The sequence below is a fragment of the Schistocerca piceifrons genome, chromosome 1 (genome assembly GCF_021461385.2).
Source record: "Schistocerca piceifrons isolate TAMUIC-IGC-003096 chromosome 1, iqSchPice1.1, whole genome shotgun sequence".
In the NCBI taxonomy this organism is placed as follows: Eukaryota; Metazoa; Arthropoda; class Insecta; order Orthoptera; family Acrididae; genus Schistocerca; species Schistocerca piceifrons.
In genome coordinates, this window is record NC_060138.1 from 540410363 (window position 1) to 540423935 (window position 13573).

General features: G+C 38.7%; 1 protein-coding gene across 1 annotated transcript in view; it reads right to left on the bottom strand.

The window, feature by feature from the left end:
• LOC124747733 (CAD protein) overlaps nucleotides 1-13573 on the bottom strand; it is a 527676-nt gene that overhangs the window by 321219 nt on the left and 192884 nt on the right. The window contains exon 15 of the mRNA XM_047248953.1: nucleotides 10946-11153. Coding sequence (XP_047104909.1) covers nucleotides 10946-11153 — 208 coding nt within the window. The remainder of the gene's footprint in view (nucleotides 1-10945; nucleotides 11154-13573) is intronic.

Here is a 13573-nt window from a genome sequence, read left to right on the forward strand (position 1 = left end):
ACCATGCTACAGCAATTTCCTTGACTGTGTGGAGTTTATTAGATGTGGCAGTAGCACACCAAATGTCATTCCATTTCTGAGTGAGCAGAGATCCAGTGTGCACCAAAAATCTGCACCTGGGGTTGGCAAAGTGAACAGGGAGCAAGTAAGTGCTCTTCTACACAAACATTTGGCCAATTCAGTCTTTGGGATATGCATATGACTTGGGACATCATCACGAAGGTCAATGAGGTCATGAACAGCAGATACCAAAGGGTGGCAAGAATAGCATCAGACAACTCCCTGGAGGCTGCTCATTGAGTAAGTACAAATAAAAACATGGTCAGGGAGGCTGCTTTAATAAAATGGAGGACTCTGCTAATAGCCATAAGCTCTGCCATAGACACACTACAGGCTCCAGACAGCAAATGGCATTCCATACAGACAGAAGATGTAAAAGCATATCCTGCCAGATCCACAGTTTACCAAATGTCTGAGGGTCAAGGGGGGGGGGGGGGGGGGGCTTTAGGACCTCTGAAGAGATTGGTTCTAATCCATGGCCTGGGCACCATTCAAAGGGAGCACAACCTGGGGAGGGGATACAGATATCTTGACAGAGGAAAGCGAGATGCATTCCAACCAGTAGTCTCGCCTGAGGGCTTGTATCAGGAGGACAACATCCCTCACATGTAAAGAGAATGGGATACATGGGATTATCAGGGAACTGCTGAATGGTGATAGCAAAGAAGAACAAGAGCTGGTACCATTGACTCTGAAGGAGGTCGTGAGCCATTTAGAAAAACCTGTCCGATTGCTGTTTCCAACCTAAGCAGGTGGTCAGTTGTGGATGATCCCTCCTATAAACAACACTGATTTGAGACCCAGCAAAATCTGTGGGAAATCATCCTTTTAAGCAGCTTACAGAGTACATTGGTCAGGCTAATCAACTAGTTACTAATGAGAGATGTTGGGTTCTTGCCTGGCTTAAGGAATGTGACAACTACGCCATCTCGCCAGTGTGAGGGGAAGGCCTTGGAGCCAAAGATGGTTGAAGGCCATGAGGGGATGTTGCCTTTGGAGAACATTCTGATGTTGGATCATCTGACTGAGTTGAATTAGGGCCTGGGGCTGTGTCTTGGGCCGAGTCAAGAGCCCGAGACAATTCCCAGTCAGTGAAGGGTCCATTAAACGATTCATCTTGCTGGGGAGTGAAACGTAAGGCGATATCTTGATCATCTTGCTTCTTCAGTAGAAAGGTAGCTGGATAGGATGACGATGCCAATGCTGTTGCAAAGTGGGTCACAAGGTGTTTTGCAAGAACTAATGAATTGGTTCACATATCACCCTGTAGGACAAGAACCAGAACAGCTGTTGAACATTGGCAGCCCCTAAGGAAATGGAGCTTGGCCCACAGCTGAGCAGCTGAGATGAAGAGGTGTATGTCCCAACAGAGGAGACATAGTGCTCCCATCATTCCTTGTTACTGTGAAAGCCTTAGCATGAATTTGCTTAAAAGCAATGCAGTTGGTCTGTGAAAGATTTAATTTGAATCACTGAAGGGCTTATCAGTGATCATGAATAGTTGTTGTGATGTCTTTAGTCCAGTAGTCCAGCAGAGCACTGGCCGACAGTGGGGGAGTAGAGGGGGGACAGCAGGCCAGTAGCAAGGGGAATAGCAGTTCCAGCAGTGTGGATAACTGCATCTGAGACACCTTCTGCAACTTCATCAATACTATCCTACAGAGAGGTAAAAAAAAAGTAGCTGCAGAGGCATACAAAGGCCAGTTGGCACTCTAAAGTACCAGCATGGTAGTCAGTCTGTCTGGCAGTAGCAAGGAAATGACAGGATCACTGGAAAGTGGTCACTGTGTAGTGAACAATGGAGCAAAACTACTGGATTAGGGTCAGAGATTGTTAAATTGATAGCTGAAAAGGTGGCATGGGCCGCACTGAAATGGATAGGAGAACCATCATTGATAACACCACAGATCAGTACTCCTCCAAGAACGTGCTGTGGACAGTAGTTCCCAACCAGGAAAAAAAGGAGGGAGCTGTTGGATTACTGTAGTCAATTCAGTGTAATTAAATGGCCTGCTTGGAGGTAGGAACAAGTTGCAAATGTTAATCACTGAGGTCATTTTCACCAACACTGCTGTTGCATCAGGACCCCTCTGGATGCCCTCTCAGGACCAGCACTGTTAAAACAGAATGCACAATAACCACAGAGCATTGGAGAATGGTCACCAGTTAAGTGCATGTCTTTGAGAGCAATGCAAACTGCAAAAGAACAGGAAGTAAGGTGGTGGTTGGTGGGGGTGGTGGTGGTCGTGGTGGTCTGGCAAGTGACAATGGCACCTATTACAATTCCACTGAATGATCATGTGACTGGTGACCAGGTTAGGTGCGAAGGGGCCAGAACAGCCCATTACACTGTTGGATCACTGCCTGCCATCAGTGGGAATGGAACCACATTCATAAACATCAGTTCAGAATCCGACTGCATGGGGGGATCTGACATCTCCTGCAGCACTGGAGAAGCCTTGTCCCAACTCCAACTCCTCCTCCTCCTCCTCCTCCTCCTCCATAACCTTTGGTGGGTAAGGTTCATTCAGGGGGGGCTATTAACACCAAATGTGGAGACAATTGAAGAGTGACCCATATGTAATGATAGCTTCCTTCACCAAATCAGCCAAATGCTGAGAGCAACGTTTAGGACAACATGAGCCACAATTTGCAGCTGGTTGCACAGAATGTTTTTGATAGCTGGCAGTAGAACCTTCACATCTTGGATGAGACGACCTGACAAACATACCGAATGCAGGCTGGCATACTTTCCTGACCTGCCTGTTATTTCCCTGAGGGGCTCAAAAGCTCACCTAGTATTGGATCTTCAAGTAACAAGCATACCTGACCTCTGCACTTGTCTGGGCTGTATAGCATGTCATGCCTGTTACTAGTGCATAAGTGTGCAGCCATGCAACCAGTTCCCACTTTTGCCCTCTGCCTAGACATATGCATACACACTACTGCCCATCACTCACCTTCGAATGAAGGCAGACCATTCAGCTGCTGCATACCAGAAGACAGTGACAATGACAATGGGGTTTCCAGGAGTTCCAACACTACTGAAGGGGCTACAGCTTTTGCCATTGATTGGCTGCTTATAAGACACAGACACAGACGCGTGTATGCACGCGTGCACGCTTGCACACACTAAAAAATTTCCAGCTGTACACTAAAATTTCAAATTTTGCAAGCTCTTAACACAAAACTAAATTTCACTACTGGAAACAGATAGACAGGGTGATTCAAACTGAATGACACAAAAAGAAAAATTATTCCTGTAATTACAGTAATGCCTGTTTCATAAATACACATAGATACTTGAAGGTTAACACTCTCAGTTGATGTCAGAAACAAAGAAAAGTTGCCATTATTCTTCATCACTGATGTATCAAAGGATACACAAAATCATCATCAATAATTGTTGTTCAAAGATGTTTTCAGATCAAGTTTGGTACTTTGTACTACACCTTCACAACACTGCTAATGGCCAAGCAATTCAAGGAAACAGGATGCATATTCAAGAAGAAAACCACAGGGTAGCCATCTGTTAAAATGAAGTGGTGGAAAATATTTGTACGCTCTACGACAGAAGCCCCAGAAAATCCATGTGTCGTGTCAGTAGAGAAGTGAATCTGTCTCAGTCAACTGTGGAGCATGTGTTGCTCAAGCATCTGCAGTTTAAGTCTTGCAGAATTCTTATGTTGCAGGTATCAAAACCAGTTGATAAACCAGAACAGAGGCAACAGTGCATCAATTTTCAAGCATAGATGAAGGTGGATGGTTTCCCAGCCAGACTTTTGTCCTCTGATGAAGCCACATTTTACTGAAGTGACTGAGTGACCATGTATAATTTGAGAATATGCAGGGAGGGGGGGAGTCCACATGTTTCTCTGGAACATGAATGTGAATTTCCAAAACTTCACACTTCTGTACAATAACTTACCATGAAGTCTTTGGTTCTTTCTCCTTCGCAGAATCAATATCCTCTCACCCTCATCTGCACTATCTCTCTCTCTCTCTCTCTCTCTCTCTCTCTCTCTCTCTCTCTCTCTCTCTCTCTCTCTCTCTCTCTCTCTCTCTCTCACCTCAGTTGACAGAATGGGTACCCAACTTCATTTTGCAGCAGGATTGAGCCCTGCTACATTTTTACAACTTTGTATGTAGCTACCTCAACAAACATCTTCCTCAGTGTTGGATTGGTCATGCTGTGTCAAACGATGGGCTTTTCACACTGTGGCTCCAAGTTCTCCTGACCTTAATGCCTTTTTTTTTTCTTTGGGCATGTGTGAAGGACATGTTTTACATTCTCCCATTTCCACGTGACTTCCAGCAGCTAAGGCACTACATAGTGGACACATTTAACGCCATTGATTGAGTTACATTGGAGTGGGCCTCCAGGAAATTCAGTACCATACAGACATTTGCACTCTCACAAATGAAACCCACATCAGACAGCTGTGAATGGTAATAAGAACAGTGAGAGTTAACCTTTTAGTCTAAATGAGTATTTCTGAAATGAAGTTATTACTGCAGTCACAGAAAACTTTCTTTTTGCTCCATTCATTTTGAATCCACTTGAATGAACAGTTATTTTTCACTGAAAGTCTGTTCACACAAACATACATACATACATACATACATACATACATACAATTCTAATCCATGGACTGGGCACCATTCAAAGGGAGCACAACCTGGGGAGGGGATACAGATATCCTGACAGAGGAAAGCGAGGTGCATTCCAACCAGTAGTCTCACCTGAGGGCTTGTATCAGGAGGACAACATCCCTCACATGTAAAGAGAATGGGATACATGGGATTATCAGGGAACTGCTGAATGGTGATAGCAAAGAAGAACAAGAGCTGGTACCATTGACTCCGAAGGAGCCAGTGAGCCATTTAGAAAAACCTGTCCGATTGCTGTTTCCAACCTAAGCAGATGGTCAGTTGTGGATGATCCCTCCTATAAACAACACTGATTCGAGATCACGAATACGACATTTTGTAATGACGTGGAACATGTCACTTTAACATAAATTTTCTTTACACAAAATAATTAATTGTTTACAGTTTACTTTTTATTTATTTATTTATTTATTACAGTTACTACTACATATCTAAGAATTCATCTATTGAGTAGTAGTTGTCATTCAGAAATTCTTTCAATTTGCTTTTAAATTTGGGTTGGCTATCTCTCGGACTTTTAATACTATTTGGCAAATGAGCAAAGATTGTGACAGCATAATTCAACCCCTTCTGTGCCAAAGTGAGATTTAATCGAGAATAGTGAAGATCATCTTTTCTTCTAGTGTTGTAGCTATGCACTTCAATGTTATTTTTGAATTGGGATGGATTATGAATGACAAATTTCATAAGTGAATATAAGTATTGTGAAGGCACAGTGAATATCCAGAGTTCCTTAAATAAATGTCTGCAAGGTGATCTAGGGTAGGCTCCAGCTATTATTCTGATTACAAACTTCTGTGCAATGAATACTTTCCCTCTTAATGACGAACTGCCCCAAAATATGATGCCATATGAAAGTAGTGAATGAAAACAGGCGTAGTAGGCAAATTTACTGATATGTTTATCACCAAAATTTGCAATAATCCTAATAGTGTAAGTAGCTGAACCTAACTGTTTCAGCAGATCATTAATGTGTTTCTTCCAATTCAATTTTTTATCAATGCACACACCCAGAAATTTTGAGTATTCTTCCTTAGCAACAGACTTCTGTTCTTAGTCTATATTTATGCCATTTACTGTACGGAATTGTATAAATTGTGTTTTCTCAAAATTTAGTGAGTCCATTTGCAGAGAACCACTTAATAATTTTCTCAAAGACATTATTTACAATTTCCTCAGCTGATTCTTGCCTGTTTGGTGCGATTACTATACCTTTATCATCCGCAAAAAGAACTAGCTTTGCATCTTCATGAATTTATAGTGGCAAGCCCTTAATATATATTAAGAACAATAAGGAACCCAAGACTGAACACCAAGGGGCACCATTCTTGATACCTCCCCAGTTAGAGGACTCTGCTGATTTTTGCAGACTATCTCTACTGTTAATTTCAACCTTCTGCATTCTTCCAGTTTGAATTAAACCATTTGTGAACTGTCCCACTCATACCACAATCTTTATCTTTAAGAATTCCATGATTCACACAATCAAAAGCCTTTGAGAGATCACAAAATATCCCATTAGGTATCGTTTGGTTATTCAGTGCATTTAATATTTGATCAGTGAAAGCATTTATAGCATTTTCTGTTGAAAATCCTTTCTGAAAACCAAACTGACATTTTGTTAGCACTTCATTTTTACAACCATGTGATGCTACTCTTGAATACATTACTTTTTCAAGAATTTTGGATCAAGTGGTCAGAAGTGAGATTGGGCAGCAGTTGTTAGCATCAAACCTATCCCCTTTTTTATACAATGGTTGAACAGTAGCATATTTCAGTCTATCTGGAAAAATGCCTGGTTCAGTGAGCTACTACATATGTGACTCCTACTTGTATGTTGGGAGCAAGCTTTTAGCACTCTGTTGGAAATACCATTAATTCCATGTGAGCTTTTACTCTTAAGTGAATTTATTATTTTCCTAATTTCAGTCGTAGATGTGGGTTGAATTTCAATTTTATCAAATTTGATAGGTACTGCCTCTTCCATTACTGCCTTGCATTTTCTAATGAATAGCTGGATCCTATTTTCTCCACAACACTTAAAAAAATGATTATTAACATGTTTTCTACTTCTGACTTCTTGTTAAAAACTTTTCATTGTGTTTGATAGAAATACAGTCTCCCTGTGCTCTCGGTTGCCCTGTTTCCCTTTAAACAATGATCCAAATTGTTTTAATTTTGTTATCAAATGTGTTAATCTCAGACATAATGCACATGCTTCTGGACTTTTTAATAACTTTTCTAAATGCAGTGCAGTAGTTTTTACAATGTTTCACTGTTTCAGGTTCATTACTCCTCCTAGCTATAAGATACATCTCCCTTTTCTGTTAACATATTTTTATCCCTTTAGTGAGCCATGGCTTTTTACATGGTTTCTTACAATTATATCACACTGTTTTCTTAGGGAAACTGTTTTCAAATATACTCAAAGTTATCAGGAAATAGGTTAAATTTTAAATTAGCACTATGTTCCCTGTACATCTCACCCAGACTAAATGTCGCAAGCTTTCCCTAAAAATTTTAATTGTTAAATCGTTAATTGAATGCACTATTTTGTAGGACTGTTTTTCATCACTGTATGGAGTTATATCGTATACTGTAAGTAGCTGTGCATCACGAACAGACAGACCATTTTTAACAGGAAAAGTTTTTATTTGATTAAATTTATGTTGGTCTATGAAAACATTATCTATCAGTGTGCTGCTTTCCTGTACCACCCGAGTAGGAAAATCAATAATTGATATCAAATTGAAAGAAGCAAGTAATACTTCAAGGTCAAACTTTCTATCAGGCTCTTTCAGAAAATGTACATTGAAATCACCACAAACAATAATTTGCTTTCCTCTGGCTGACAGATAGCACAACAAAGACACAATTTTTTTCAAAAATAGTTGAAAATTTTCCAATGGGACCTATACACAGCTACAATTATAAAAGTGCCATTATTTAGTTTAAGTTCACACACACGTTTCTATATGTTGAGCTACACAATGTTTTTTTAATTTCCAAATTTTCCACACTATGACAGATTTTAACATATATGGAAACTCCACCTCTCTTCATAGTATCTGTAATTACATGTGCTGTACACTTATATCCACCTATATTTACCATTTCCATACCTGTGTCTATATGATGCTCAGACAGGCATAGTGCATCTATACTATACTCAGTTTTCAAATCTTCTAAACAAACAAGCAGCTCATCTACTTTGTTTTTTAATCCCCTGATATTCTGATGCTATAAATAACATTATTTTTCACTGTGCTTTTATGCGAAGCTTGTGACATACCAACATTATTTTTCACTGTACTGTTATGAGAATCTTGTGATATTTTAACATCTCTAGTACATCCCGGTCTTCAATCAATGTAGGATGACTGGACACTGATCTTAACCTAAGAAAGTACTCCCATCAGATTCAGTGATGAGTAGGGATGCAGGTGGTAATGGGGTGGTGGTCTGTGTCTTATATAAGAGACTAGGCAACAGGAAATTCATTGGAGGTGTTGACTGACAAGAGTAGAGATTCTTGAAGTGGTAGTACAGTACCAGATATACTTTGTGTCCAGGATTATTGTGTTTATGTAGTAGTGGAAGCATGTAAAAACTGGGTGCAGGGTGTCACTGGGATGAAGGAGGAGATGGATCTTGGGAAAGATTTTGGGAGGGACCTAAGGATTTGATTAGGGACGATAGGTATTACTGGACTTCTGGAATGGGTTAATTACGGTTGGGTTTTCAGGTGGAAGAGGCAGACAGTTGTCTTTATGGACTTCATATGAAATGTGCCTTGGTGGCAGAAAAATTGTTCTGTTGTCAGATGCAAATGCCAGTTTTCTAAATTTTCTCAAGAGTGTTTTGGGAAAGCACATCTCCTTTCCTTCAGGGATTTCCATTTGAGTTCAAGGAACATTTGCTTAAAACTTGCACACGGATTGAACCTACTGATAATAAATCTATCAGCATGCCTCTTCATGTGTTCCTTGAATCCAACCTAACACTCAAGCAGTACTCAAGATTGGGTAGCAGTAGTGTTCTATACACGGTCTTCTTTATAGATGAGCAACAGCTGCTTAAAATTTTTCCCAAAAAACCAAAGTGAACCACTTGCTGTCCCTATGTTCCATTTAATATTGCTTTGCAACATTATGGATAGGTATTTTATGTGACTGTTTCAAGCAGCACACCACTAATACTGTCTTCTAGAATTACAGGGCCATTTTTTCTATTATCTGCATTAGCTTACATTTTTCTACATTTAGAGCAGGCTAGCATTATGACACCAAACATATTTTCTAAATCGTCCTGTATCCTTCTACAGTCACTTAATGATTATACTTTCCCTTATACTAAACCATCAGCAGCAAACAATCTCAGATTGCTGCTTGCCCTATCCAAAAGATCATTTATGTATATTGAGAACAAAAGAGGTCCTATCACACTTCCCTGGTGTGCTCCTGATGATACCATTGACTGATGAACACTCACTGTCGAGGACAATGTACTGGGTTGTACTACTTACGAAGTCTTCAAACTACTCACATATTTGGAAACCTATTCTGTATGCTTTGGATATTTGTTAACTGTTTGTAGTTACGTACTGTGTAACAGAGAGAGCAAAGTAGAAATAAATAAATAAATAAATAAATACAAAATCCACATTTGGTAGTGAAGTAGTTTTGATTAACTATAATAAGAAAGTGAATAAAATCAAAGGTACTTTTTATGGTGGTGGTGTTTCATTGTACACAGGGATTTCCAAAACTAGCTGTGAATTTTCTACGAAGTTAAAGTTTTCAGTCTGAATATTTTACAAACTATCATGTTTCTCTAGGAAAGTTACACATTTTTGTTACCAGAAGCATCAGGGCATTCAAAATATAACACTGGAATTTTGACAAGCTCACATTTTAAAATTTGAACATTCCAGACAATGATAATTTTAAATACTAATAACTTTTTAATGCACAATTTCTGGAGAAAGTAAGATGTTCATTGTGAAGTGGAGAATAAGGGCTTTCAATTAATGTAAGTCAGTCCTAACACATAACTACTAGCAGGGTAGAATTTTTAAGCACAGATGGCTTTAGTGAATCAAATTTAGATTTATTCATCAAGAAATGTTTCATCAAAAACTAATTGTACTATTATCATCAGTGGTCTGGTAACTGTACAATGAATTATAAAATATAGTTAAATATAGTATGATTGCAAATATAACAATTTCATTTATTATGATATATGCACTACACATACAATAGAAAATGGGGGGAGGGGTGGAGGGAGGATTTAAGGATTGGAATTTTAGCAACTTGGTATGTTTCTGGTTCAGCATATGTAACTCTTCATAACAATTTGGTATTTTGTCACTTTCACAACAAACCACCATTTAACATCACAGCATATAGCAATGTTACTAGCAGGTCAGTATATAGTTAACAAGTGTTCTTGCACATTATGATAGCAAAAGCATAACCAAGTATTTGAATCATGTGTATCGTGGGATGACAGAAGATCAGACAATTTACTTTTCAAAGAAATGAGCTTGTTGACTGTTTGGTAACTGTTGTGTTTAGAGTATTAAAATAATGTGGCTGCAGAGAAATTACATGCCATCGGAAGATGTGACAACAGAGTAACCTTGATATCTGAGGCAAGTTCAGCTTAAACACTTTGTATGTTCCAGCATACAATTTTGAGGAGCAGCTTATGATCAAACATTTGTCTAGCTCACACGCTGATAGCCATGTTTGGCATTCTTCTGCATGTGAACACTTGAAGAAATAAATAGTATATATATTATTTCCTGTGAAGTCTTAAATCTATATATCAATATGGAAATATTGATATATTTAGATATATTTTTCCCACGTGGAATGTTTCCCTCTATTATATTCATATCAATATGGAAAGTCAGCTTAAATGCCATGTAGTTTGCCATGCTGTAAGAATACTACCCACATTTCATTAAAACAAGCTATCTAATTAGTGCTGTACAGAAAGTTTAAATACAGTCTACTGCAACTGTTTACCATTCAGTGATCTCACACTGTAACAGAATGAACAACTGTTTGAAAGAAAGAGTGAACAATTAGTAATTGCTTTAAGTAACTTAATATTTAGAACAATATGCAGTTAATTGCATGAAAATTGTGAGGGGGAAAAACCACACAAATTATCTTCTGTATTTAAATTTCACTATTACTTTTACCTTTGCTTCCAGAAGGAATTTTGATATAACAACTGGGTGTTCTTTGCTGACATCACTTGCTGACTTTAAGTATGTCTCAAGATCCTGTGGTGTGTGAGCAACATTCATTGCTGCTCCACTCAAGACATATGATGGTCTTACCAAACAAGGGTAGCCAACTTCTTCACAAAATTCTTTTGCAGACTCCAAGTTTGTCAACTCCTTCCATCTGCAAAACCAATGTGAAAATATTTGCATTGGAAAAGAGAGATACTTATAACTGTAAAATAGTCTTATTTTTTATATAATTATAATATTATATTTTAAAACTTTCAGCTGTTGATACACAACCTCTTTTATTGTGAAATAAGTCAAAATTGTTCTTGTGGTAAGATTAAAATTTTATGTGGCCACACATTCCTATGGAGATAATTCAGAAGAAAAATAATACACTGATACTTCAAAAATCAAGATTGCATTATACATTAGAAGTAGCACAACAAATTTTCCTTCACACTGCATCACGCTTTCCACTGGACGGAGCCTCAAAGAGATATTATTTGCACTGACCTTTAAGGAAGCTCTCTTAGGCCTATTCTTACAATGCCCAGCAAAGCAAGAGAAATTAATTTCCAGTAAACTTTAAGGTCAGAATAAACGTACAGTAAATTAACGTTGGTTCTCACCATCGAAAGGTTAAATTTTACTGCCAGTTAATCTGCACAATATTTGTAGCAGATGGTACATATGTTTATGGTAATATATATTATTATCTATCTATCTTTTTCATTGTTTTGAAAGTTTCTGTGAAGGAAATCTGTCTCATATGCTGTTTGACACAATGGCAGATAGTAAACAGAGAATTAGGCAGGCTAATTTTTCCCCTAAGGAAGAACGAATTCTCCTTAAAATTATAGAGGAGAAATATCATGCCATTGAAAGTAAAATAACTTATGCTGTAATGAGGGAGCAGAAAAGCAAAACATGAGACTAAGTGTGTGAATTGTCTGAAGCTTCGAGGGGCACCAAAAGATCTGTAAAAAAATTTAAGAGGTAAGTATGAAAAAGGAAGAAAAGGGTTAAAAAGGAAACAGCTGATGAACAGGAAAGAAAATTTCTTAACAGGATGGAGTGCTAAACCAGGTTCCATACATGACAAGAATACGGAAACACTACTGAGCTTCATAGGTAATAGCACTATTAGACTGCATAATCCCTATGATGGAGATGAAGCAGGTAAGTTTACTGTGGCTTCATAAACTTTCCCAGAGTAATAATTCATTGTATTCATATCGGGTCTCTAGTCAGAACATCTCGTCATCTGGACACGATATTTTGGCGGTCCACCTGGCCGCCATCTTCAGGTGAGTAGGTCATAGCACTATCTTATCAGAACTGAAATGAAACACGCTGCGGGGGCTCCTTTATACACCAACCATGGGTCCACCATGCATGTGTGAAAACAACTGCCGTCTAGTGGCAGGCCCAACAGCGCATCGGTGGTGAACACTTGCAGAAATGATAAATCAATATCAAACACTATTGACAGCTTTTGAAGACTGAGACAATGACCGTTGTTTCTTAATGTCAAACAGAACAGGGTTCCAACTATTAAAGGATACCACTTATTGCTGTTTGTAAAACTGTCAGATAGCCAGACTTCAATGGCTTCTTTTTATACACAGGCCCAGAACTGTGACGCAGGACAATCACTTGTGTCTCATCATACAACATTTTATGTCCTTCTGTAAACAATTTTCTGCCACTGTAGATTTTTCTGGCTGAAATAAATGTGTGTGGAGATGATGCTCCATGCAACAATCCTGGACCATACAAATTGTTTGTCCAATATAGACTTTCCCACAATGGCAGGGAATCTTGTAGACTCAGCGCTTTCTCAAACCTGAATCATCGTTCATTGAGCCCAACAGGGCTCTTGTCTTAGCTGGTGGATGGAACACACTTAATATTAAATTTCTTTAAAATTCTTGCTCTAAGATATGCTCCCTGCAAAAGGTAGGAACGCCACTGATTTTCTTGTATCTTCCATTGGTTCCCACAAAGGTACAATCTGTAGAGCACGATGGATCTGATTGTCAGTATAACCATTCTGCTTGAACACAGCTTTTAGATAGCCCAGTTCTTGTGTCAAACTATCTGCATCTGAGATGGCGTAAGCTCTTTTTACTAATGTATGTAGGACCCTGTTGTATAGGTACGATGGATGACAACTTGATGCATGAAGATATCGGCCCGTATGTGAGGGCTTACGATTATAAACACTATGTCCTAATGTCCCATCATCCTCCTGTAGACCAAGACATCTAAAAACTGAAGTTTTCCGTCCTTTTCAACTTCCATCATGAACTTAACATTGGGATGCAGGCAATAAAAACGATCTAGAAAACGATCTAGAGCATCCCTCCCATATGGCCATACCATAAACATATCGTCAACAATATGCATACGGACCAATATCTTCATGCATCAAGTTGTCATCCATTGTACCAATGCAACACTATCCTACGTACATTGGTAAAAAGAGCTTATGCCATCTCAGATGCAGATGGCTTGACGCAAGAACTAGACCATCTGAAAGCTGTGTTCAAGCAGAATGTTTATACTGACAATTAGATCCATCATTCTCTA